The sequence below is a fragment of the Dipteris shenzhenensis genome, chromosome 6, assembly GCF_047967505.1.
Source record: "Dipteris shenzhenensis isolate YYH24624 ecotype China chromosome 6, Dip_SZ_1.0, whole genome shotgun sequence".
NCBI lineage: Eukaryota > Viridiplantae > Streptophyta > Polypodiopsida > Gleicheniales > Dipteridaceae > Dipteris > Dipteris shenzhenensis.
In genome coordinates, this window is record NC_141601.1 from 6,771,977 (window position 1) to 6,795,687 (window position 23,711).

General features: G+C 43.6%; 1 protein-coding gene across 1 annotated transcript in view; it reads left to right on the forward strand.

Annotated features, from left to right (window-relative positions):
- LOC147900703 (mediator of RNA polymerase II transcription subunit 33A-like) overlaps positions 1 to 23,711 on the forward strand; it is a 118,284-nt gene that overhangs the window by 85,944 nt on the left and 8,629 nt on the right. The window contains exons 9-10 of the mRNA XM_087375445.1: positions 9,039 to 9,197; positions 9,304 to 10,009. Coding sequence (XP_087231571.1) covers positions 9,039 to 9,197; positions 9,304 to 10,009 — 865 coding nt within the window. The remainder of the gene's footprint in view (positions 1 to 9,038; positions 9,198 to 9,303; positions 10,010 to 23,711) is intronic.

Sequence of the window (23,711 nt, forward strand, 5' to 3'; positions counted from 1 at the left end):
TATTCCATGGTTGATGCATTGCCACCTCTTGAGATACCTCCTCCACATGCCTCTGAAGGGTGCATTTTAGGCAAGATGCATAGATTCCCCTTCAAGAACGATGGTTCAGTTAAAACTGTCTGCAAATTACAGCTTATACACAGTGATGTCTGTGGTCCCATGAGGACTCCATCGTTGGGTGGTCATCTCCACTTCATTACATTTATTGATGATTACTCCAATTTCACTTGGGTTTTTGGGCTGAAACGCAAATCAGAAGTGTTCACGGTGTTTAAACACTTTTCAGCCATGGTTGAAAATGAAACCGGACTCAAGATACAGACATTGCGCACAGATAGAGGTAGGGAATACGATGCTTTTCTATGTCTGCAGAATTCGATGCATTTCTGAAAGGCAAGGGTATTGTGCATCAGCTGACAGTCAGGTTGAGCCCTCAGCAGAATGGCAAAGCTGAGAGGAAAAATAGAACTCTCATGGAGATGGACAGATGTATGCTGAAAAGCAAACACATGCCTCGCAAATTCTGGCTTGAGGGCCTGATGTGTGCCAATTACATTTTGAATCGGGCTCCCACTAAGGCTTTAAAAACAAAAACTCCTTATGAGGTCTGGAATGATAGGAAGCGTTCAGTGGATCACTTCCAAGTCTTTGGATGCCTTGCTTATGCTCATGTGCCAGTTGAATTTAGGCACAAATTGTCTGATAAAGCCATTAAGTGCATATTTGTTAGGTACAGTGCAGAAAGCAAGGGGTACCGTCTCTACAATCCTGCTACACGCAAGATCATAGTCAGTAGAGATGTGATATTTTCTGAAAATTCAGCTCACACTCAGGCTGAATTTCAAATGCCTTCGTCTTCAGAGGATGTCTTTGAGGGGTTGCTACCCATTGGCTTGGGTTCCCCTGCTGATTTTTCTGATGCAAATCAGAATTTACAGCCACCTCCAGATGCTTTAGTTCCGCCACAGGATGTCTTGCCCCCTCCACAGGCAGTGGAACAGGTGGTGCAGCAAGAAATTGCAGACATACATGCAGCAAAAACAGTCCCAAACTGGCTGTTACAGACTCTCAGCAAGGCACATGGAAGGTGCTAATTCAGTGGAATCAGCATATGCAGGTACTCTTCTTGATGAGGAGGAGCCTGCCACATTCGAAGAGGCAAAGGGCAATGTGCATTGGATGAATGCCATGCACGATGAGTTGCAGTCCATTGCAAAAAATCAGACTTGGGATGTTGTAGACTTGCCACCGGGTAAACATGCCATTGGCACACGATGGGTTTTCAAGGTCAAACAGAAGCCAGATGGCTCCATTGATAGATATAAGGCAAGGCTGGTTGCTAAAGGCTATGCTAAAAAAAAGGGCATAGATTATGAGGAGACATTCGCTGCACATTTTGAGTGGAATGTTCATCAGTTTGACATAAAAACAGCCTTCTTAAATGGGGACTTGCTGGAAGAGGTGTATGTCAAACAACCTCCGGGCTTTGAAATTACAGCAAATGCACTTCAAGTATGCAAGCTCAACAAAGCTTTATATGGGCTGAAATAGGCCCTTCGTGCATGGTATGCCAAGATCCATGCCTTTTTGACCAGCAAGGGGCTGCACAATAGTCCTACTGAGAGCACCCTCTACATCAAGATGGATGGGGGGGAAATTTTAGTCATCCTTCTTTATGTTGATGACTTACTGCTCACAGGGTCCAATGAAGACAAAATTGCAGATTTCAAAGCTGATTTGCATACCAACTTTGACATGTCAGATTTTGGGCTGCTTCAGTTTTATTTGGGGATCCAGTTCTCTCATGAGAGACGTGGCACTGTTATGTCTCAGACCAAGTATGTTCAGAAACTCTTGGACAGATTTAACATGCATGATTGTAAGCCCATAGCCACTCCCATGGAGCCGGGGCTGAAACTCACAATGCATGATGGAGGAGAATTAGTTGATGCCACACTTTACAGTCAGGTTGTTGGATGCCTCATATATCTCTGCAACACTAGACCTGATATTCAGTTTGCAGTATCTCAGGTGAGCAGGTACATGCACAGCCCAAAAACTATGCATTGGCAGGCAGTTAAGCGCATCTTCCGTTATTTGCAGGGCACGAAGTCTTTTGGCTTGCTATTTCCTTCCCAGGGGGGGTGACTTGCAGATGCATGCCTACAGTGATTCAGATTGGGCTGGTGATTATGACACTAGGCAGTCCACTAGTGGCAATTGTTTCTTTTTGGGTAAATCTTGCAGTTCCTGGCTGAGCAAGAAACAATCTACAGTGGCTACCTCATCATGTGAAGCTGAGTACAGGGCAGCTTTCACAGCAATAGTTAAATGTGTCTGGCTGCGACGTCTATTTACTGATCTTCATCTGTCTTTGGAGGGTCCTTCTCCAATTCTCACTGATAGTCAGAGTGCCATTGTAGTGGCAAAGAATCCAGTGTTTCATGCTCGCACGAAGCACATTGAGGTTCACTATCACTACGTCAGAGAGAAGTTGCATGCAGGAGAGATCAGTATGATCTTTGTGTCCACACATGACAACGTTGCAGTTTTTCACCAAAGCACTACCACGTGAAAAGTTTGAGGCATTTCGCAGTGCCCTGAACTTATATCCGTTTGGTGATTGATCAGCCTTGTACATGACATTGGCACTGCAGGGGGGTGTTAGAATTATAGATATAATTCAGCAGTGACCAATGTAATTCAATAAGCTAGTTAGGGGCACTTTTCCCTCTTTAAGAGGTTTTCCCCCCTAACCGGAGTTAGTTCACTAACTATGGTTAGTGACTACTAAGGTTTTGTCACTAGGACAAAACCTTATCTCTCATTCATTGAGTTGTACTCTTCACACTCTTCTATTGCAACTCAGCTTTCAGCTTTCAGCTCTCACTCTCTTGCTCTCTCTCACTCTCCATTCCCTCACACATTACTCGGGGGTTTTCGCTCAAAAAATGGAAACCCCCTCAAAGGAATGAGTATCTTGCAGAGACCGAAGCAAAGAAGCTCGGAAATATGGGAAGACAGTTACTGAAGAGTGCTTATAAAGTTGATGGTAAGAGCAAGATATAAATGTCAAAGAGCGGAATAGTGACACCAGGAGAAGAAATGATCATACTCTGGGATAGAAGACTTTCCAAACAACCAAAACTGCTTTCCAAGGGAAGTGGATGGAAACGAGCTCGAAGCCCTTTCATCAATTGGAAAAAGAAATCTTGTGCACAAAGATAGGTGCAGAAGAGATGTAAGAAGGTCTCTCTTGCATGAGAGGAAGTGGGACAAGTCGAAGAAGCAATGCACCTGGAGGCCAAGAAAGATTTCACTGGTAAAGCCCCGACCAAACATCGCCATAGGAAGACTCTTTGCTTGAGAGGGAGTTTGTTGCTCCAGATGCGCCGAAGCGAAGTTCTCCACCAAGAAAGATACTTATTTAAGTGCCAAAAGTGATTGCCATAATCCTGAATACAAGGCCGTGGAAGCAAGAAGTGATATGCCTTGTTGGCAAAAAGATTTGCAAATGAAAAGGAGGAGTGTTCTAGAGTCTCACGATCAAACCGGCAATCCAGCAAGGGGAGAGTAGAAAATAGACACGGGACAGGTTGAAGAGGCTGCAACAAGGTAGTAATAATACGCCAGATAGGTCAGTGATGCAGCCCTAAGCAATACTGTCTCGTGGTCTATGGAAAGGAAAGTGTATAACCCTGATCATCCACAACATCTGCCACTATAGAAACTCCCAAACGGTGCATGAAATATGCCTTGCGGGGCTGCAAGTGAGGCAAAGGAACAGGAAAGACCCGACTCGAGTGTTGACTCTACAATTGAAGTGTGTTACTAGGATTTGGAGTTCTACCAGACCAGTGGAGATAATCCACAAATTGTTGCCAATCCTGAATCACTCGAGTAGAGAACGGGGAATACGAACCAAAAAGTGGCCAAAATATCACATCAAAAATAGCCGGAACGCAATGGCCAAAAGTATCCGTATGCAAAGAGCTAAGTAAATAAGACAACGTGAGAGTCCAAGGTTGACGCTACTCCAAAAAAGGTGGGCATGAGCATGGCCTTGTGGGGCGAGCAAATAGTGTGAAGATCAAGAATGTCCAAACCTCCATGGAGCCTGGGCGAACATACATAATTGCTTTTGAGAAGGCAGAGAGCCTTACGATCATGTTTGGTGCGTCAAAAGCATTCCATCACCTTAGTGATAAACTTTTGAATATCCCGAGAAGGCCAACGGATAAGAGGCAAGTAAAATTGCACATAAGCCGTGCCAATAGATTGAACATTTTGAAGGAGAACATGTATCGGCAAGTAGATAACTTGCAATAATCTAACTTGTGGAAATGCTTTTGCAACACCCAGAGTTTCTTATGACAAAGAAATATGCTATCCTATAGGATAGCCCAATTGGCGTACCAGTTGATCTACATACAAATGCATGATGTCTCCAGGGATGCTGAGCCAAATGATAAATAAAGTGTGGCTGTAAATCATAATGAGTCAGCATTGCAACCCCCGAGAAAGAAGTTCAGCCTGCATAAAAGAAGTGAAGACCCGCAAAGAAGCCTTCATGGCCCACGAAAGAATGTTGATTAGTTCTTGCAAACAAACCACCTATAGCCTATGAGCAATAATGTAATCCCAAAGTAGCCTTCTTTTATTTATGTTGCAGAGGCCTTGAACATTATAAGTAAGACAATTAAGCAGTATGCACATATTTACAAACTGGTATAGGTGATAGAAAACTCCAAACTATTCCTGCCAGAGGGACTAGGGATGGTGGGAAACCTTACTTGGGCCTTGGTGGACCTGCAACCTCCTGATATGCACATTGCATTCCTGGCGTCATCATCTGGAATAGGATCAGGAGAAGAGGGGGGGAAAGAAAGATTCTCAAGAGGCACAACTGACATCAAAGGCAAACATAGTGGATTTGCATGAACCACTGCCGACCAAAGCTTACCAACTCCAAATCCATCCATTGCTGCATTTTCTTTAGAAGAAGATGCATTTTTTGTCCAATTTCTATTCGCTAATGTCCTTGGCTTAAAAACCTTTTGCGTTGATTGCCAATCTGAAGAGGAGGGCTTCTCTGAAGATTTGTCAACCACCTTGGAAGGTGTGGCCTACAATTTTGCCTTGCCTTTATCATTAAGTATTGGAGGAGAAGCATTTCATGTACCCCTTACACACACACACACACTTTCAAAAAAAAAAGTGAAATCTTATATTTTTGTGTGGGAAACCCCAAAAAGAGGTAAAAACCCACCAATAAATACAAAGGAAAAATTTACAAGTAAAGCCTCAGAGCAAAAGTCATGAGGCAGCCAAGTAAAAAGTTACAAGATCAAACTGGAGGAGGATCAAACACAACATCCTCCAGTTTAAGATTGTTGCTTTGTAAAAAGAGATGTAGTGAAGAAACTGCACCGTTAAAAAAAACCACCTGTTTTTTGTCCTTGTGATTCTTTTTAATATAAGCAGGGAGCCTGAACTTTTGAATCACAGGGTCAAAAACCTGTTGCAACATAGGATGAAAAGACTCGAGAGAAAAAGAAACATCTGCAACAGAAGTAGACTTTGGCACAGTCTTCATAGGCATGTGAACTGGATCAACATCTGTACTCTCTGAAGAAGGAGCATCTGGCGAAAGAGCTGCATCAGACAAATCATGACCTATTATGTCAGCTTCAGTGAGGGTATCAACCTGAGAGGTAGCAGGAACATCCTGTATAATCCCTTCTTCAAAAGGCACATCCATATCCTGAGGAGAAAGAGGCTGATGGTGCTCAATAGGAGAGGAAGCCTGAACTACTGCAGCAACAAAAAGATCATCCTTGGATTTATCTACCTTCCTCCAATAGTGCTTTGGAGCAGAAAAAAAAAGCTTATCTAGGGAAGCCATAGTAGAAACCAGAGGAGAAGGTAGAGGAATCTTGACAATTGAGGAAGGAGCAGGAGGAGTGGTCCTAGCAGCAGAAGGGCAAGCCCGTGTGAAATGACCAACCTGACAGCACCGATAACAAGCCGTAGGAAAAGATGTAAACTGCAACTGGATGCGCAAAGGATGAACAAATCCCAAATCCAGATCCAGAGAAGGGGGCACCGGCTGCAGCATATCCCATAAAATACAAATGCGAACATCCCGAGTGGCTTGCAGAAACTCCTGTCTCGGAACATGTAGAGGCCTCCCCAAAAGCGCTGCAAGGGTAGTAAGATGCAGAAGAAGAGGAACAGGCAGTGCTTTTAGAGTAATCCAAATTGGACAGTGAGTGAGAAGAGAAGCAGCCAGATCAAAAAGTGGATCCCAGGGCATCACGTAAGCAAAGAAACCAGCCCCAGGAACACCAGCACGGCTGACAAGGCTTTCCACCTCAGTCGAAGAACACCGAGCATAATAAAAACTTTTGCCCAGAAAAATAAAGGAAGAAACAAGATCTGGGCCTGCCCACTGCAACTTCAGCCCAGTGACGGAGCTGAGCTGCAGAAAGAATCCTGCCCATAAAATATAGACAGATCCCAAACTGTTGAGCCTATTGAAGCAGAAGGAGGAGTAGAAGCAGAGAAAACAAAGGACCCATCTGGCGAAGCAGCAGGAAGAAAGGAGGATGATACATCAGGAAAAGACGAAGGTGAAGAGGACTGTTGCTGGAACTGAAAAGATGGGAAAGGAGGAACAGAAATAGGCTGTAACGACAGGGAAGAAGGTATAGACGACGAAGCAAGAGCTGAAGGACTAGGGACAAAATCGAAATCTGCAGCAGGCTGAGACTGAACAATCGACTCTACAGATTGTACGGCAGGCCGAACGGCTGGAACAGTAGCATCAGATGGAAAAGGCACTTGCAGGTCAGGTACGGACAGCAACGGAGAAGCTGTACAGGGCAGCTGAAACGAAACAGGCTGACGAGCAGAAGATATTGATGAAGCAGAAAGCCGTACGGAGAGCGGCACCTGTGCGGACGAGGATAGAGAGGGACCAAAAGAGGGCGTGGGCTGCACAAGGAGGCACAGAGGGTGTATGGATGAGGGCTGGAGGGGGACGGAGGGCTGCAAGGGTACGACCAGGGAAGAGGAGACAGACAGCATGGCTCTCCATGGCGCACCTCACCCACCCACCCACACACACGTCACACACACACATATGTGTATATATGTACACACACGTGTGTGCGTGCATGCGCGTTCTCTGCAGCAATCTCTTTTTGACTGCTTGCAGACTCGCTACATCGATCATGATGTATATTCAGCATATACAAAGATTTTCAGCTGATGTAATTTCTAGCCCCTCGCTTTGAGGTGGCTTTTCTTGTAATATAAACAATCATGACTTTTTAAATATATATACACGTATGTGTGTGTGTGTGTGTGTATGTGTGGAAACATGAAGTCCCACGCATATGGGCATTGGATTACAGATCACTGGGAAGCAGTCATGACCACATTTCAGGGAAAAATTCCTGGCTGTCCTGTTTCTACTGCTTTTATTCATGATTGGAAGAGAATTCTCTCTTATGCTAAATGGTCAGGTGCTTCTTCCCATCATGGTAATTCTCTTCGCTTGGAAAGCGTCCATTGGAGCAAGGTGTTTGAATCGCCTCTTGCTTTACAGGCACCTATTAAAGCATATAATCTTATGAAATTGGGCATAAGATTGGTCGAAGATGTGGTGGATCAACATGGTTATGTGCTTTCATTTCCACAAGCTTGCAGGACATTCCCCTTGGGTCTGCATCATAGGCCCATTTGGAGAATACTTACAACTATGTTGCAGCCATTTGTTCCTGTCCCTCCGCTGTTTGTACAGGACAGATTACTGGACTGGAATCTGAATTCCTTGTCTCCTGCTACCTGTTCACTTTCAATGCATAATTTGACATCCTCGATGGTCTACAGATTTCTTCTTCCACCGCCATGGATTGATAAGCATGCCAACACTCTTTGGAACTTGGATAGGCCTTTATCTTGGTGGCAATCAAAACTCAAGAAAATTTGGAAAGCTAAACTGCCATTGAAACAGAGGCTTTTCTTTTGGAGATGTATAGTGGGAGCTTTTTCCATTGGGGTGAAATTGAAAGCACGTCGTATTGCTTCCTCTTCCTGCCCCCGTTGCTCTCATCACAGCGAGACAGTTTCCCATTTGTTATGGTCTTGTCCGCACTCTCGGATATTGATCACTCATGTCTCTCAATTGCTGCGGCTTCGGTTTCCCTCTATTAGATTCGGGAAACTCTTCTGGATGTTTGGATGCTTATCATCTCAGATGTCTCCATTCCTCCTTTTCTTTCACTGGGCTCGTTTTTGGGTACTATGGACTATTTGGACACAGAGATTGCATTTTAGGATGGGACAACAGTTTCCTCAGGCATATGCTTTCTTCAGAATGTCCCTCAAGCAATCTTTATATGATAGTTATGCTACGAGGGACTTGGATGCTACTAGCCTTGAAGTGTTTTCTCACTGTTTTTGAGTTCTTCCATTAGGCTCTCTTTTGGAGTCTAATGTCATGTACATTGATTTCATGTTAATTTTATAGCTACTGGTTTCACAAAAAAAAAAGTGTGTGTGTGTGTGTGTGTATACATGTATGCCATGGGGTTCTTTTGCTTGAAACTAACGTTTCAGAGCATGCTCTGAACTCTTAGTTGATGTATTCATAAAATGGGGGAAGATACAATCCCACATTTTTTGGTAGGTTTTATATGTTGTTGCAATCGATGCCTGGGATTGTCGCAGCTTTCTCATGGAGTTTGTGTTTAGTAAGTCATAAGGTTTCCTATAAGTTGTTAGGTTTCCTGTAAACAACAGCAGCATGTAGTCTATTTCGGCAAGTCCAAATTAGCATGATTTTGTAATATATATACTTGTAACTTGTTCATCCAAAATGTGGGGCAGAGAGGTTCCATCAAGTTTTTTCAAACTGTGTAGATTGACTACGTAAGTCATTAGATGAGCTTCAGTAGACAGACAGGCCATATGTTATGGTGACATTGTTGATCATAGTTTTCTAAAGTTTATTTTTTGTCAATGCAATGCAGGAACATGCCGTCCAATTAGTTTTACGTTTACTTTCACCTCCTCCATCTGATTCGAGGGGGGGCAACCATTTTCTAGTTCCATATGCACCAATGTTACATTCTGCTCTTGTGGGTATCTCTTCGGATGATGCTATTTATATTTTGTCAATGTATGGCATGGTATGCTCCTCAGTCTTCTTGTCATTATTGGCGTATCTGTTTGGTATTATAAGCTCATCGAATCTGTTTAAATTTGTTGATGGGCTGTGATCTTCTCATGTTACAGTTTCCTGAACTGGCTGCCGCCTTACTGCCCATCTGTGAGGTTTTCGGGTCTCTATCTCCCTCTGTGCCTCTGGTAACAGGTTCTGGAGATGAGATCTCTGTGCTTACTCTATTCTCCTTGGGATTTTTGATAGTAATCAAGCTATGGAAGTTCCATCGGCCTCCTCTTGAGTATCGTCTTTTAGGAAGAGGAGCCCCACTTGGTTCTGATTTAAGCCTTGAATATTTGCTTGTCCGGCACAACATGCAAGTGTCCTCTTTGATGGGGACCCCTATGGAGAAGGCAGGCAAGGATGATCAGAATCTGCATAGAAGGATGCAACCCAGCATATTTTCTCAGGCAAGTAAAGGGCTTGTGGTGTCACCACCCTCGCCACGGTACATAACACTGGACTCCTTCCCCAAGCTGAAGGCTTGGTATTTGCAACATCAGGCGTGCATTGCCTCTTCTCTTTCGGGACTTGTACATGGTGATCCAGTGCATCAGGTGGTTGACAGGTTACTGAACATGATGATGAAAAAGACTGGTAAAGTTGGAAATGTGTCTACCACACCTGCTGCTTCAGCCAACAATAGTGGGGGTGATGATACAGGAGGCAAACCACTGGTACCTGCATGGGATCTTTTGGCAGCAGTTCCGTTTGTTGTGGATGCATTGCTGACAGCATGTGGCCATGGCAAGCTCTCTCCTCGTGATTTAACAACAGGTTTGCAGTTTTCCAACCAAGATATCTTGCTAGAGACTATGGAATGATATACTTCCTTTATTATGTCATGAATGCTAGAAATAATGTTATATTGTTCTCCATGCCCTTGTTATATCATGATGATATATGTGCCAGGAAATCAAATATGAATGCAGCACAAGCTTCACATGTTGGCATATTCATGTTCACAGCACATTCCATGAATTGCTTTTGATACTTGGTTGCAATCATCCTTTGGAGATATCTGAAGCCTGGGAATTGAGGTTTGAGAGTGGTTTTTGCATCACAGTATGGTCTGGATCCAATAATCTGATCATATGCCGCCTACACCATCTAAGGTGTTATCTTTATCTGTTTTTTTGAAGTGTATGCTGCTGCATTCTTACAATTTAGTTACTTACTAGCTGGTAAAAAACTTCGTTTTGAAGGAATACATATTTTAAATTACGTAGCCGAACCTCCACTTCGTTGTTATATAAATTACCAAGGGATGTGGGTGACAAACCTGGTTTATTGCATGATGCTTAGCTTATGGTTACTGACTGCATGATTAGTAGGAATCAAGTTATTCCAGTGTTTCAAAGCAGTCTGATGACTGAAATTTTTTATTGCAAAAGCTACTACTTTTGCTAGAACGAAGTCATTATATGGCTTGCGCATGTGGCTTTGGTCATCCTCCATGCAACATAGACTTTGATAGGAAACAACTTCACCATGAAATGGCTAAATATCTTGTGGGGGGTAATAAATAAGAGCAGTAGACATATATAGGAAATTAAAAGAGAAAAGTTAACTTTAAACTTTCTTATTGCACGTATTGTTGGCACAAAGCATTCCAATTTATACTTGCAACAAAAGTACTTGGGCTTTCTTATTGCACGTATTGTTGGCACAAAGCATTCCAATTTATACTTGCAACAAAAGTACTTGGGCGTACATTCTATATAAAACAAGGGAATGCAATATTCTCTGATTTTGTAAGAGATAACTAGTTTTAGTTACCTGCCTCCATCTTTATCTTGCAGATAATAAGTTAAATGTAGAATATTTTCTCACTTGTGAGCTACTAGCGTCATTTCATCCTCAAAGAAAGAGACGATAAATTAGTTAATCTTTTTATCAATAAAGTTCTCTCAAGAACCTGTATCTACAGCATGTTGCTTTTTAAGCAATAGAAGTAAATTCAAATAAAGGGTTCAGTATAGTCTGGTCATTTTACAATATAGGTGTTTACAAGCATAAAACCTATTTTCAAAAATTTCAAAACACTAGACTTAACGAGGAGGGCATACAACTTCCATCGATTTAAATCCAATAGATCCTATTTGATTCCACTATAAAGTGCCAATTTCAGGCAAAGTAACGGCGGTGAAAAAAAAGACAGCTAGGAGGGCTGCTGCTTCTCCCCATCACCTGCTTTCCCTCAGCCCCTTTCTCCTCTTCTGCCTCTGTTTCCACCCCTGCTCACCTCTTCCCTGCCTGTACTGTCTGCCCTCTCCCATCTGCTTTCTGTTACTTCTCCTGTCTCTCTTCCACTCCCTGCTCTACCTCTCTGCTCCTACCCGTACCTGCTCCTCATGCTTGCCTTCCCCCCACACTCACACACTCTCACACTCAGACTCATAGACTGTCCACTCACACTCATACCCTCAGCTCTCCCATACCCACTCTTCTCCTCCGCTCACACACTCTATCACTCACACTCACACTTTCCACTCACACTCACACTCGCCCCCTCTCATACCCACTCTCTTCTCCAAAGTTTGCACATACTCTCCCTCTCTCTCTCTTTCTCTCTCACTAGACAGTATGGCTCGAGTACCACAAGGTGACGTAGGCTTCCTTGGCTGGCCTTGTCCTCATCCATAATACTGGCGGCAGAGGGCGACCGGAGGTGTTGGTATGAACACATATGCAGATGGTTTGAAAGCTTGGGGCTTCTCATTGATAGGTTATCTCCCTTCCAGTACAATGTCAAGGCCCCCTCCATCCCACTTACATATCACGAGGTGAACGAGGTCATCCATGAGGATCTCTTACAGTTACATTCTGGACTTGGTTAGCAGCTCAGGAACTTCTTAGTATACGCTTGAATCCACCTCCCCCACTCCTTGAGGATATAGATCGGACAGTTCCGCGTTTCATTACACCGCCTTTGCATTGAGAGTAGTCGGGCAGAGGGCATACCCACTGAGGGTTGCATGTGCACTCTACACGATCACCAAGAGCTCAAGTTAGAGGAGCACTTGGCTTTTGGATGTCCCGTGTACTATGAGATTAGAATTGCTATCATTGCCTCTTTAGGGATGGTTTCGGACCCCGGTCCAGCTTCCTCTCCTACCCAGATCAGAGATGCTCGGCAGCTTTCATTCATGAGGCAGTCTGACATAGGGAGTTGTTGCTCCGGACATGTAGGCGAGATCAGGGTACACAACTAGACTCCTCTCAGAGCATGATCACTGAATTGTTTGAGCGAGATAGCAACACTAGCAAGACTTACGGAGACGGCGGGACTCAAGAACTCGAGCTAGAGATATGACAGACTCACGAGTTGATTGAGGCACAAATCATAGTAGGGGGCCTTCCCTCCGTGCTCACTAGACCGGAGTCTTGACCCATAGGGGTGAATATTGCATGTGCTCATTGCAAGGCCAATAGCCAGGAGACCACAACAGGTCACACAAGCTGATAGCCGCCAGCGTCCCATCACAGGTTTTATACTACTACATTAGCCTCACATGGTGACGCCCCCCTCTTAGGATTGACGCCTCACCTCGGAGAGCTTCTTTATGTATTGGTGCCATTATGATGATGATCATGGACTTTCCTTTTTTGTACTTATCATGGGCGTTGATGCCCGTTTTGCGGCTCCACCCCTTAGATCATTGTATCAGTCTCATAGACCTTTTGGTATTCCTGAGACCTTTTGTATCAGTCTCATAGACCTTTTGCTGCAAATAGAAACAGGGGGATGGAAAAAGATGCCAAGGGAGAGTAGAATATGCCAACTATGTGATCAAGGTATGGTTGAAACAGAAGAACACAACACATTAGGGAAGAGTTCAATCACCTCCTTGAGGGACATAACAAACTGGCTGATTTGCTGCATAAAGGGTCACCTTCAGCTTTAGGAACATTTGTGTATAAGCTCTTCAAGCATAGGAATCCACCTGAATCCTAGAAGGTGGTTTCTCTTTCCACCCTCCCATCTTCGGGAGGAGCTTTCATGTACTTGTGATATTGTATTGCTCAGGTCCCATAGGCCGGTTTTGGTCTTCAGAGGACGATAATATTTTCTTCTTCTTCTTCTTCTTCTCTCTCTCTCTCTCTCTCTCTCCACCTACTTTCTTTCCCCTCCCTTTCTTGGTGACGCTTGCAAATATCGGAGGGAGAGCCAAAAGGTTTCAAGTCAGCCTTCGATCTAAGATTGGTGAATGGCTACCCATTCAGTCGATCCTCGTAACCATTGTCCGAAGGACATCCCCCTAGGCTCCTAGAGGGTTTGGCTTTATGAGAGTGTTCGCATAAAGTACTTGTCGTGGGATCCCATAAAGTACTTGTAGTGGGACTCGGTGGAGTAGGAGTGAATTGATGCAAGAAACCATGAGAAGAGCCTTTATTCTTCCACTACATTGTTAGCAATGCAAGGAGGTTCTAGCTTAGCGAGGGGGGTTGGAATCCCTCCAGATCCTGTCATTGGGAGGGGGCTATTCTTCAGAGTTGCCAAAGTTTTCTCGAAGAAGGCTATAGAAGTCTCTCAGGAATAGAAAGTTCACTCTTTTCTTTTGGCATTCTATTCATAGAGGGATTGACAATAAATCGGTGGAGATTTAGGTTTGGGACTCCCTCTTCATGGATTGTGTTGCCTTTCTTTGAAGGAGTCCATTTAGGATTGCCTATGGAATTGCAGACAAGCCAGGGTTGTCTTGAAGGGGATTGCAGGACTTTTGAGTTTGCATTCGTGGCCTCTCCTATCATTATCGGCACTTGGTTTCTCCTCCCAGCCAACCTCGTTGGTAGCAAGCTCACGGATAGATCTAATTACGTAAAAGCTCATGCTTGCTTTTTTTTTCAACAAGCCCCAAAATTCCCTAGATGAATCTAGTATGCCACATATCATAATTGTAGGGTCCTTCCCTAATGCATTATTTACCCCTCTCTTGGGATATCTTTAAAACATTTGCCCCTAGGCACATTTAATGCATTAAAGTCCCTTAGCCTTAGATTCACCTAGTCTAGTGCCATGCCACCCTCACCAAGGACCTTGACCTTTATTCCTTTTTGATAATTTACATGAAACCCAAACACTTATAATACAAACATTGATCCTTTAAAGGAAAATGCCGACCGACCCTTCCGAGGTCATGTTACCTCGACTTGAGCGTAACATTCCTTCCCTCTTCAGCATCAGCGTCCTCGATGATAAAGTTTGGGAACACTCTCTGTAACTGGTATACGGATTTCCAGGTAGCTTCTGATAGAGGTAGACCATGCCATGCAACCAACACCATGGGTATCTTCCGATTGCGCACTTGCATTGTTCCTCAGTCCAGGATTCTTGTTGGTTTGCGTCTTGCATTATCCTCTATCTCCTGAAACAAAACAACACCCTCGATTAGTGAGTCACATGTATGCAAAAATTTCTTTAAACGAGAAACATGAAACATTGGGTGCACCTTACAACCCTGTGGCAATTCTAATTTATAGGCTACCTTGCCTATTCTTTTTAGAATTAACCATGGCCCACAATATCGAGGTGATAACTTAGCATACTCTCTTGCAGTCAAAGACTTGGAGTGCGAAGGAACTCTGAGAAAAACTTTTTCTCTTTCCTTAAATTCTCTAGCGGATCGATTTTCATCCGCATACGCCTTAGCTCTATCCATAGCTTGGCGGATGTTAGCTCTCGCAAGTGCTAGCATCTCCCGCATCTAAACCACAAAGTTCGCGGCACTAGGCACTTTCTGAGGTATTCCAACTATAGTTGGATTCGCTGGTCTATAACCATAGTTCAGTTCAAACGGACTGAACCCTGTAGAGGAATGTTTTCTATCATTGTAGGCAAACTCTAACAATGGCAACCCATGTATGTTGCCTCAATGACACATATGCTCTAAGCATATCCTCTAAAATTTGGTTGATTCTTTCTGTCTGACCATCCGTTTCTGGATGATCCCCACTACTCATTCCCAACTCAGTCCTTAGTGTCTCAAATACCGCAGTCCAAAAACGACCGGTAAATTTGACATCCCTGTCTGACACTATGGATTTAGGTAATCCATGCAAATAAAATATATGTCTAATAAACAGATCCGCCACTTGCGGGGCACTAACATACTCTCTAGTTGGAATGAAGTGAGCCATCTTGGTAAGACGATGAACCACCACAAGGATAGAATCATATCCACCTTGTGTCGTAGGCAAACCTACAATAAAGTCCATGGAAATGCTCTCCCACTTACTTATTGGTATTTCCAGGGGCTGTAAAAGTCCGGGTGGCTTCACCCGTTCTGCCTTACTTACCTGATACGAAAAACGTGTCACATATTCATGAATATGCTTTTTCATCTTTGGCTAAAAGAAATCTCGCTTCACGAGATCATATGTCTTCTCGACTCCTGGATGTCCCGCACATGGGCTATCATGGCATTGTCGAATGACTCTCTGCCTGAGATCATTCTGATTAGGTACTACTACCTTGCCATTTCTTTTCAGCATACCATCCCTTATGGCATATCTTGCATAAGTTTGGCCTTTTCTGGATGCTAGGTCATCCTTTTTCCCGGGTTTTAACATATGAGCCTTAGGCCATAGGCTTTGGACGAACTCGTCCACCTTTTGAGTTTCTCTAATCTTGGCCATCAGAGCACTCTCTAATACTGTGAAACTCATGTTATGCATAATGCGTGACAACACATCAGCAACTTTATTATCCTTCCCTCTTCAGTACCGAATCATCAAGTTAAACTCCTGCATGAGTTCTGCCCACCTAGCTTGGCGGCCTCTCAAGTCAGGTTGTTTACAAAAATGTTTCAGAGTATCATGATCAACATCCACATAAAACTATGATCCATATAAATAATGTCTCCATGTTTTCAAAGCATGGACAATAGCATACAACTCTAATTCATGAGTTGGTAAATTTCGTTGAGAGGGAGAAAGCTTCTTGCTTTCAAAGGCTACTGGCCTTCCCTCTTGGAGGAGAACTGCTCCTACCGCAATGCCACTTGCATCGGTTTCAAGGAACAACGGTTTCTGGGGATCAACTATTTTTAACACCGGTCCTGAGACCACAGCTTGTTTTATGGTGTTAAAACTTTCCTGTTGATTCTGTCCTCATATAAAAGGTACTTTATTTGAGGTCAGATCAGTCAATGGCGATACTATTTTGGAATATCCTTTGATATGCCTTCGATAAAATTGGACAAATCCCAAGAATGATCGCAAAGCGGTCAAACTCTGAGGGATTGGCCAAGTCAGTATCGCAGCCACTTTCTTTGGATCCATTTCTACCCCCTCAGGAGTAATTATGAATCCTAAATATTCAAGTCTTACCATACACAGTATAGTTTTGTTTTTATTTACATAAAGACTGGCTTTCCTCAAAGTATTGAACACTATTCTTAAGTGTTCATAATGCTCAGTAATACTCTTACTGAATACCAAAATATCATCAATAAAGTGTACCACAAACTTTCCGATATACGGACGTAGTAAATCGTTCATAAGCATGACGAAGGTAGCTGGAGCATTGGTAAGTCCAAAGGGCATTACCAAAAACTTGTAATGTCCAAACCTGCTTCTAAAAGCGGTTTTATGCACATCCTCGGCTCTAATACGGATCTGATGGTAGCCACACTTAAGATCTATCTTACTGAAAATTACGGCCCCATGTAATGCATCTAGCAAATCATTGATCCGAGCCATCGGATACCTGTGCTTTATAGTGATATTATTCAATGCTCAGTAATCTATACAAAGACGAAAAGTATAATCTTTCTTCTTCTTTAATATCACTGGGGAAGCAAAAGGTGAGAAACTTGATTGAATCTGCCCCAACTTGAGGTATTCTTCCAGTTGTCTTCGCACCTCTGCCTCTTCAGTAAAACTCAACCTATAGGAAGGTCTATTAACAGGTTCTGCCCCCGGGATTAGTTCAATCTTATGCTGAACATTCCGCTCTGGAGGTAACCCATAAGGTAGCTCATCCCTAAAACAATCAGAGAACTCCTCTGTTATTTGATCAGCCAGCTTGGCCATCTTCCCATTTTGAGCAACATCAGTGCTAGCCGAAGAATCATCAACCGGCTCTACCGATGCTGTACAAAGAAACAAAACTCTTCTTGAGCTTTTTGAATTTCCATCATGGAAACCAACGATCCTTGAGGTATATTCCTTTCACCTCGTAAGACATACAAGACATCATTCATCTTGAATTGATAAATGTGCTTTTTTCAATCTATGGCTGGATTCTTCCTAGAATGCCAAGCCTTACCCAGGGCTATGTCTGCATGAGCAAGCTTAGTCATTTCAAAATCAAGCTTCTCAGCATAGTCCTGAATTCGAAGCTCCAACTGGGTAACCCTTTGGTCCCATACTTCAGTTGAACTTCCATCTGCCACCCTGACCGTATATGCATAGTCAGATGGGCTAGTCTTTAGTTTCAGCCTCTTTACGAGCTTGGAGTTAATTACATTGTGCGTTGACGCTGAGTCAAATAACACAATGACCTGATGATTAGCTACTTGCCCTTTCATCTTAATTAACTCCGTATCATTAAAGGTTGTATATCTCGTTGCTGCGGGCTTTGAAAGGATGTTATCGGGTGCACCGCTTACTAACTTAGTAACAGACACACTTAACAACACAGGTAACTAACCTCTGAGAAGGTCCCGCCAATTGCATCTGCATATGTTCCGCATTGGGACTCTCCTGCATTTCCGCGTCGCATTTAGATATTATCATATTGGACGTGCGACGGTCTTTGTTTAGTGGACAATCTTTCCACTGATGTTGTTGAAGGCAGCCGAAGCACAATCCTTTTTTCTTTTTGCTCAGGGGTCAACGAGGACTTTGACCAAGGCCGGGCTGCCATTGGAGTTACTTTTCTTTTTACCCCAACGGTGGTACTTGTCTTTGCTTGTCCCTCAACCGGCTTCACCTGCTTGGTTTGGCCACTTGGCTGCGAGACACTTGCCTTTGAAGTCCATTTCCTCTGAAATCCCCCTTTTCTCGGGTACTCATGCTGAGTCCTTGCCTGCACAAACCCACTAGGTCTGCCTCTGGCATCCTCATAGTTCAGGGCTACTGCAATAGATTCATCTAATGTAGTCACATATTTAGCCCGAACTTCCATTTTTATCGGATCATTCAATCCAAAGATAAAATCTTTTACTTGGATTGACTGAGGTAGGGGTTCATCAACCTTCATTACACTTTCTCTAAGCCTATCAGTGTATTCTGCCACTGATAAATTTCTCTGACGAAGGTTTCGATACTGATCCCAACCATACTGTGCTCTGATACCAAATGAACCATTACGAACTGATTTCTGCCTTCCTTTCGTGGAATCACGGGCACCGGCACTTGGTTTCTCTCCCAGCCAACCTCGTTGGTAGCAAGCTCACGGATAGATCTAATTGCGTAAAAGCTCATGCTTGCTTTTTTTTTCAATGAGCCCCAAAACTCCCTAGATGAATCTAGTATGCCACATGTCATAATTGTAGGGTCCTTCCTTAATGCATTATTTATCCCTCTCTTGGAATATCTTTAAAACATTTGCCCCCAGGCACATTTAATGCATTCCCTTAGCCTTAGATTCACCTAGTCTAGTGCCATGTCACCCTTACCAAGGACCTTGACCTTTATTCCTTTTTGATCATTTACATGAAACCCAATTTCCAAACACTTATAATACAAACATTGATCCTTTAAAGGAAAATGCCGACTGACCCTTCCGAGGTCATGTTACCTCGACTTGAGCGTAACAAAGGATGTCAAGGACAAACTCACAGTGCATAAGTTCAAAAGGAACACTCACACACCTAATGAGCTGGAGGAGTAGCTTACAAAGCTGGAAGATTATTTCCGCATCTACCAAAAGCAGGATGAGGACTGCATAATCTTTGCGGGTATGCATATGCAAGATGCACATACTTGGTGGCAGTATATGAGGCATTCACCTCAAAGGCCAACCACATGGAGGGGTTTTAAAGAAATGATGGTTACTACCTTCGTATCCACACTCATCTTGGATCAATACTTGGCTGAATTCTATGCATTGTCATAGACGGGTACAGTCCAAGAGTATTTGCAGCGCTTTTGGAGGCTTTCCTTGCTTGTACATGACGTATATGACAAAGGGAAGTTGCTGCGTTTCATCCTGGTATTGAGTCCTTCCCTGGCTGCAGATGCGAAGGCACATAACCCTCAAACAATTGAGCGTTCAACCCAATTGGCAGAGGTGTTTGAGCCCAAATATGCCAGCAAGTATAAGACGGCAGCGGGCAGCGCATACGGGACTGCAAATGAGGCTGAGAAGAAGCCTAAGGTGACTGATTGGCATGATAGGACATCAGCAGCAACACCATTTCCGAGGTTTCCCACTGTTACAGGTAGCAAGATGCCATATGCTAAGCCATACAGGTCATTTGATGCTAAGCCAAGTGCTGGAAATGAAAAATCAGAATTTAAACAACACACTAGGGCTATTATGGACAGCAGAAAGCTAGCAAACTTATGCTTTAAGTGTGGTGAGAAGTGGACTTATGAGCATTGAGAAGTTTACAAAATCCGTAACAGTGGCATTACAAAACTCCGCATGATTATTGAGATTTTGGATGATGAGGATTTAATGGATGCTTTTGAGACCTTGGGTGCCACTCATGATGATTCAGAGGATGCACATGACATGGAAGAAGCTCCAGATACTAGAGCCACAAAGGGTTTGATTTCCCCTTTGATCCCGGTGGTGCTATTGAACATAATATGCATGGTATACAATCAAATGACACTCAGCCCAGTTGTGGCATGCAAGGCCGTTGGCCTACTATTTTTCATGTGGAGCACCTGGTTGCTATGCCTTTTCATGCGCGGGAGGATGCAAATGGAAATGCTCCTGTGGACAAGGAGATCTATTGGGATGCGCAGCAAACAATTTATGCTATCTCTTTTCATGCCTTGATGGGTGCCAAAAGTGCTGAAACTATTAGATTGAAAGGGAAAATTAATGGCAGGATTGTTCACATGCTTGTGGACAGTGGTAGCACTCATAGTTTTGTCAATTCTAAGACCTTACAAAAGGTGGGACTGATTGCTACTGAGATTGATCATGGGCTGAGAGTAGAGGCGGCAAATGGACAGCATTTGATTAGTAAATTTCGTTGCCAAGATGCAAGGATCAAGCTCTCTGAGGATTATGAATTTGCTGGGGCTCTCTTGGCACTAGACATGGGCCCAATAGATGCTGTCCTGGGATGCGATTGGTTAAAATCAGCATGGATTTAAATGCCCTATCACTCAGCTATGTCCACAGGGGTAGCATTGTAGCATTGCATGGCATTGCCACTCCTAAATTGCAGGTTATTTCAGCAAGGCAGTTGGCCATAGAGCTTGGGAAGGAGCATGCCCTCTATGCATTGAATGTGTCAGTATCTCAAGGGGTAGCATTCCCCGTGTTGAGGATTGTGATATGCAACAATTGCTCTCAGAGTTTGCTGATGTATTTGTTGATATGCCATCCCAATTGTCTCTCGAGAGGGATGTGGATCATGCCATTATTCTAGAGCTTGGCAGTAAGCCCAGAAACAAAGCCCCGTACTGTCTGTCTAACGTTGAGTAGGGAGGAAGTGGCAGTATAGGTGCGGGAATTACTTGAGAAGGACTGCATCTCTAATAGCACTCCTCCTTTTGCCTCCCCTGTGCTTCTGGTGAAGAAGAAAGATGGATCATACCGCATGCACATTGATTATTACAGGGATCTAAGCAAGGCCACTATCAAGAACATGTCAATCCCTAGGATAGATGACCTGTTGGATGAACTCAAGGGTGCTCAGTTTTTCATAAATATAGATTTGAGTTCTGGTTACTATCAAATCATGGTGAAAGAAGGAGATGAGCACAAGACGGCCTTCCGCATAGAACAGGGCTTGTATGAATTCAAGGTGATGCCTTTTGGATTGACTAATGCACCGGCCACCTTCCAGACACTGATGAACCTGATGAACAAGATATTGCAGCCACTTCTTTTCAGATGCGTGTTGGTTTTCTTTGATGATATCCTCATTTACAGCAAGGATAGGTAGGAGCACATTAAGCATGTAAAGCAATTGCTGGAAATTTTGAGGATGCATCCGCTTTATGCAAAAGCTAGCAAATGCACTGTTATGGCAGAGGAGGTTGAGTACTTGGGGCATATTGTTAGTAGACATGGCATTCGGGTGGATCCCGTAAAGGTGAAATGCATCAAAGATTGCCCACAGCCACAAAATCCCACCCCGTTGAGAGGATTTTTACGGCTTGCTTCCTTCTATAGGCGCTTTATTTGCAAATTTGCCAAGAGGGCAGGTCCTCTTACTGACCTCTTGAAGAAGGATGCTTTTCGGTGGTCAAAGGAAGCACAATGTAGCTTTGAAGACTTGAAATTCACTTTCACTCATGCACCTGTCTTGATTTTTCACGTCCTTTCATTGTGGAGGCAGATGCCAGTGGCAAAGGAGTGGGGGCCGTTCTGAGGGAACAAAGGGTAATAGCCTTTGAAAGCAAGAAGTTTGATGCCAAAGAACTCAATTACCATGTTTATGATAAGGAGATGTTGGCTATCTTGCGTGCTTTCAAGAAATGGCACCACTATCTATACGAGAGTAAAATTTAGGTGAAAATAGATCATAGGACACTCAGTTTCTTCCTCACCCATAGCCAAATTTGTCATATATGCAGAAGAGGTGGTTGGTTGCAGTCCAATCCTATGATTTTCATTGAGTATAGAAAAGTTAGGAAAACATAGTTGCAGAGGCCTTGTCTAGGATGTGGGCTTGCAATTTGTCTGCTATCTCTACCATATATCAGTAGTGGATTCATGGCATTCAAGAAGAGTATATGCAGAATTCCAAGGCAAATCCCATATTTTCAGATTTGCAGAAGCCCTCTAGTTAGGGTCATCTGAAATTCAAATTGCATCATGGACTGTTGTTGTGGTGCCAGGACAGACTCAAAATATAGACAGTTGGTTTTGCAAGAAATGCACTCCTCTCCCATGGCTGGACATGCAGGTGTCAATAAAACATATGAAAGAATCAAGCAGAGCTTTACCTGGGAAGGCTTGTGGCGGGATGTGGTTATATATGTGGTTGAATGCTTCCCTTGCCAACATAATAAGTGGACAGGAAATTACCCGCAGGTCTCTTGTAGCCATTACGGGTGTTCTAGAGGGCAAATGGATGCACATAGCAATGGATTTCATCACTGGATTGTCTTCTACAGAGAGGGGATGGGACAGCATCAATGTTGTGGTGGATAGAATGACAAAACAGGCCCATTTCATACCCACTAAGACCCGGTATTCAACCTCACAACTTGCTTGGCAATTCATTGAGCATGTCTTAAAGCATCACGGTTTCCCTTAGGAAATTGTCAGTGACAGAGATGCGAAATTTATGGGTCACTTTTGGCAGGAGTTATTTATTGTAGTGGGTACTTTACTCACACCTAGCACTGCATACCATCCTGAGACTGATGGACTATTGGAAAGGGTGAACAAATGGATGGAGGAATATTTGAGGTGCTTTTGTCATGATACTCAGAAGTCTTGGGATAAATGGTTGGCACTTGCTGAATTTTGCTACAATAGTACCAAGCATCTCTCCATTGGCATGAGCCTGTGTTAGGCAATGTACGGGTGCAAGGTTGGGATGCCTTCTTCAATTGCTGACGTGGCTGTGAAAAATAAGCAAGCACGGAATTACTTGGAGAGGATGGATGCCCTTCTACAGTTGGCTAAAAAGAATATGCAGGATGCCCAAGCCAAGCAGAAGAAATATGCAGACGAACGCAAGAGATGGATGTTTGTCTTTCAAAGAGGGAGATTATGTGCATTTGTGTCTCCATAAGAACCATTATGCCTCACTGAAAGGTAATACCAACACAAAGCTTGCTCATAGGTATTACATACCTTACAAGAGCATCCGCAAGGTTGGAGAGGTAGCACATCAATTGGAGCTACCCAATACCTCCAAGATCCATGATGTTTTCCATGTGTCCTTGCTGAAACCACATGTGGGACAGCATGTCCAATTCTTCTTGAATTACTACCTATGGATGAGGAGGGCCACATCCTGTATGTTCCGGAGCGCATCACGGGTTTCAGAGACATGCACTCCGACTCAAGGTCTACATAGAGCATCTTATCAAGTGGCGGGGACTCCGTGAGGATGAGAATCCATGGCAGACAGAAAAAATTGTCTGGGACCCACCCCCATCTCCTACCGGGCTGATTAGTAGTTGCTGTTTGCTGCACTTTTTGGACAGCCATGCTGTGAAATTTTGAGGGCAAATTCTATGGGAAGGGATGGCTGTAATGAAGGGGGAAAAGGGGCCAATTTAGTGGACCTTTAGAGGCGTCTTAGGTGGGAAATATGGAGGGACCATCCACCCCGTATTGTACACCTTTTGATGTGACATCTAATCCTATCTACTCCCACCTCCT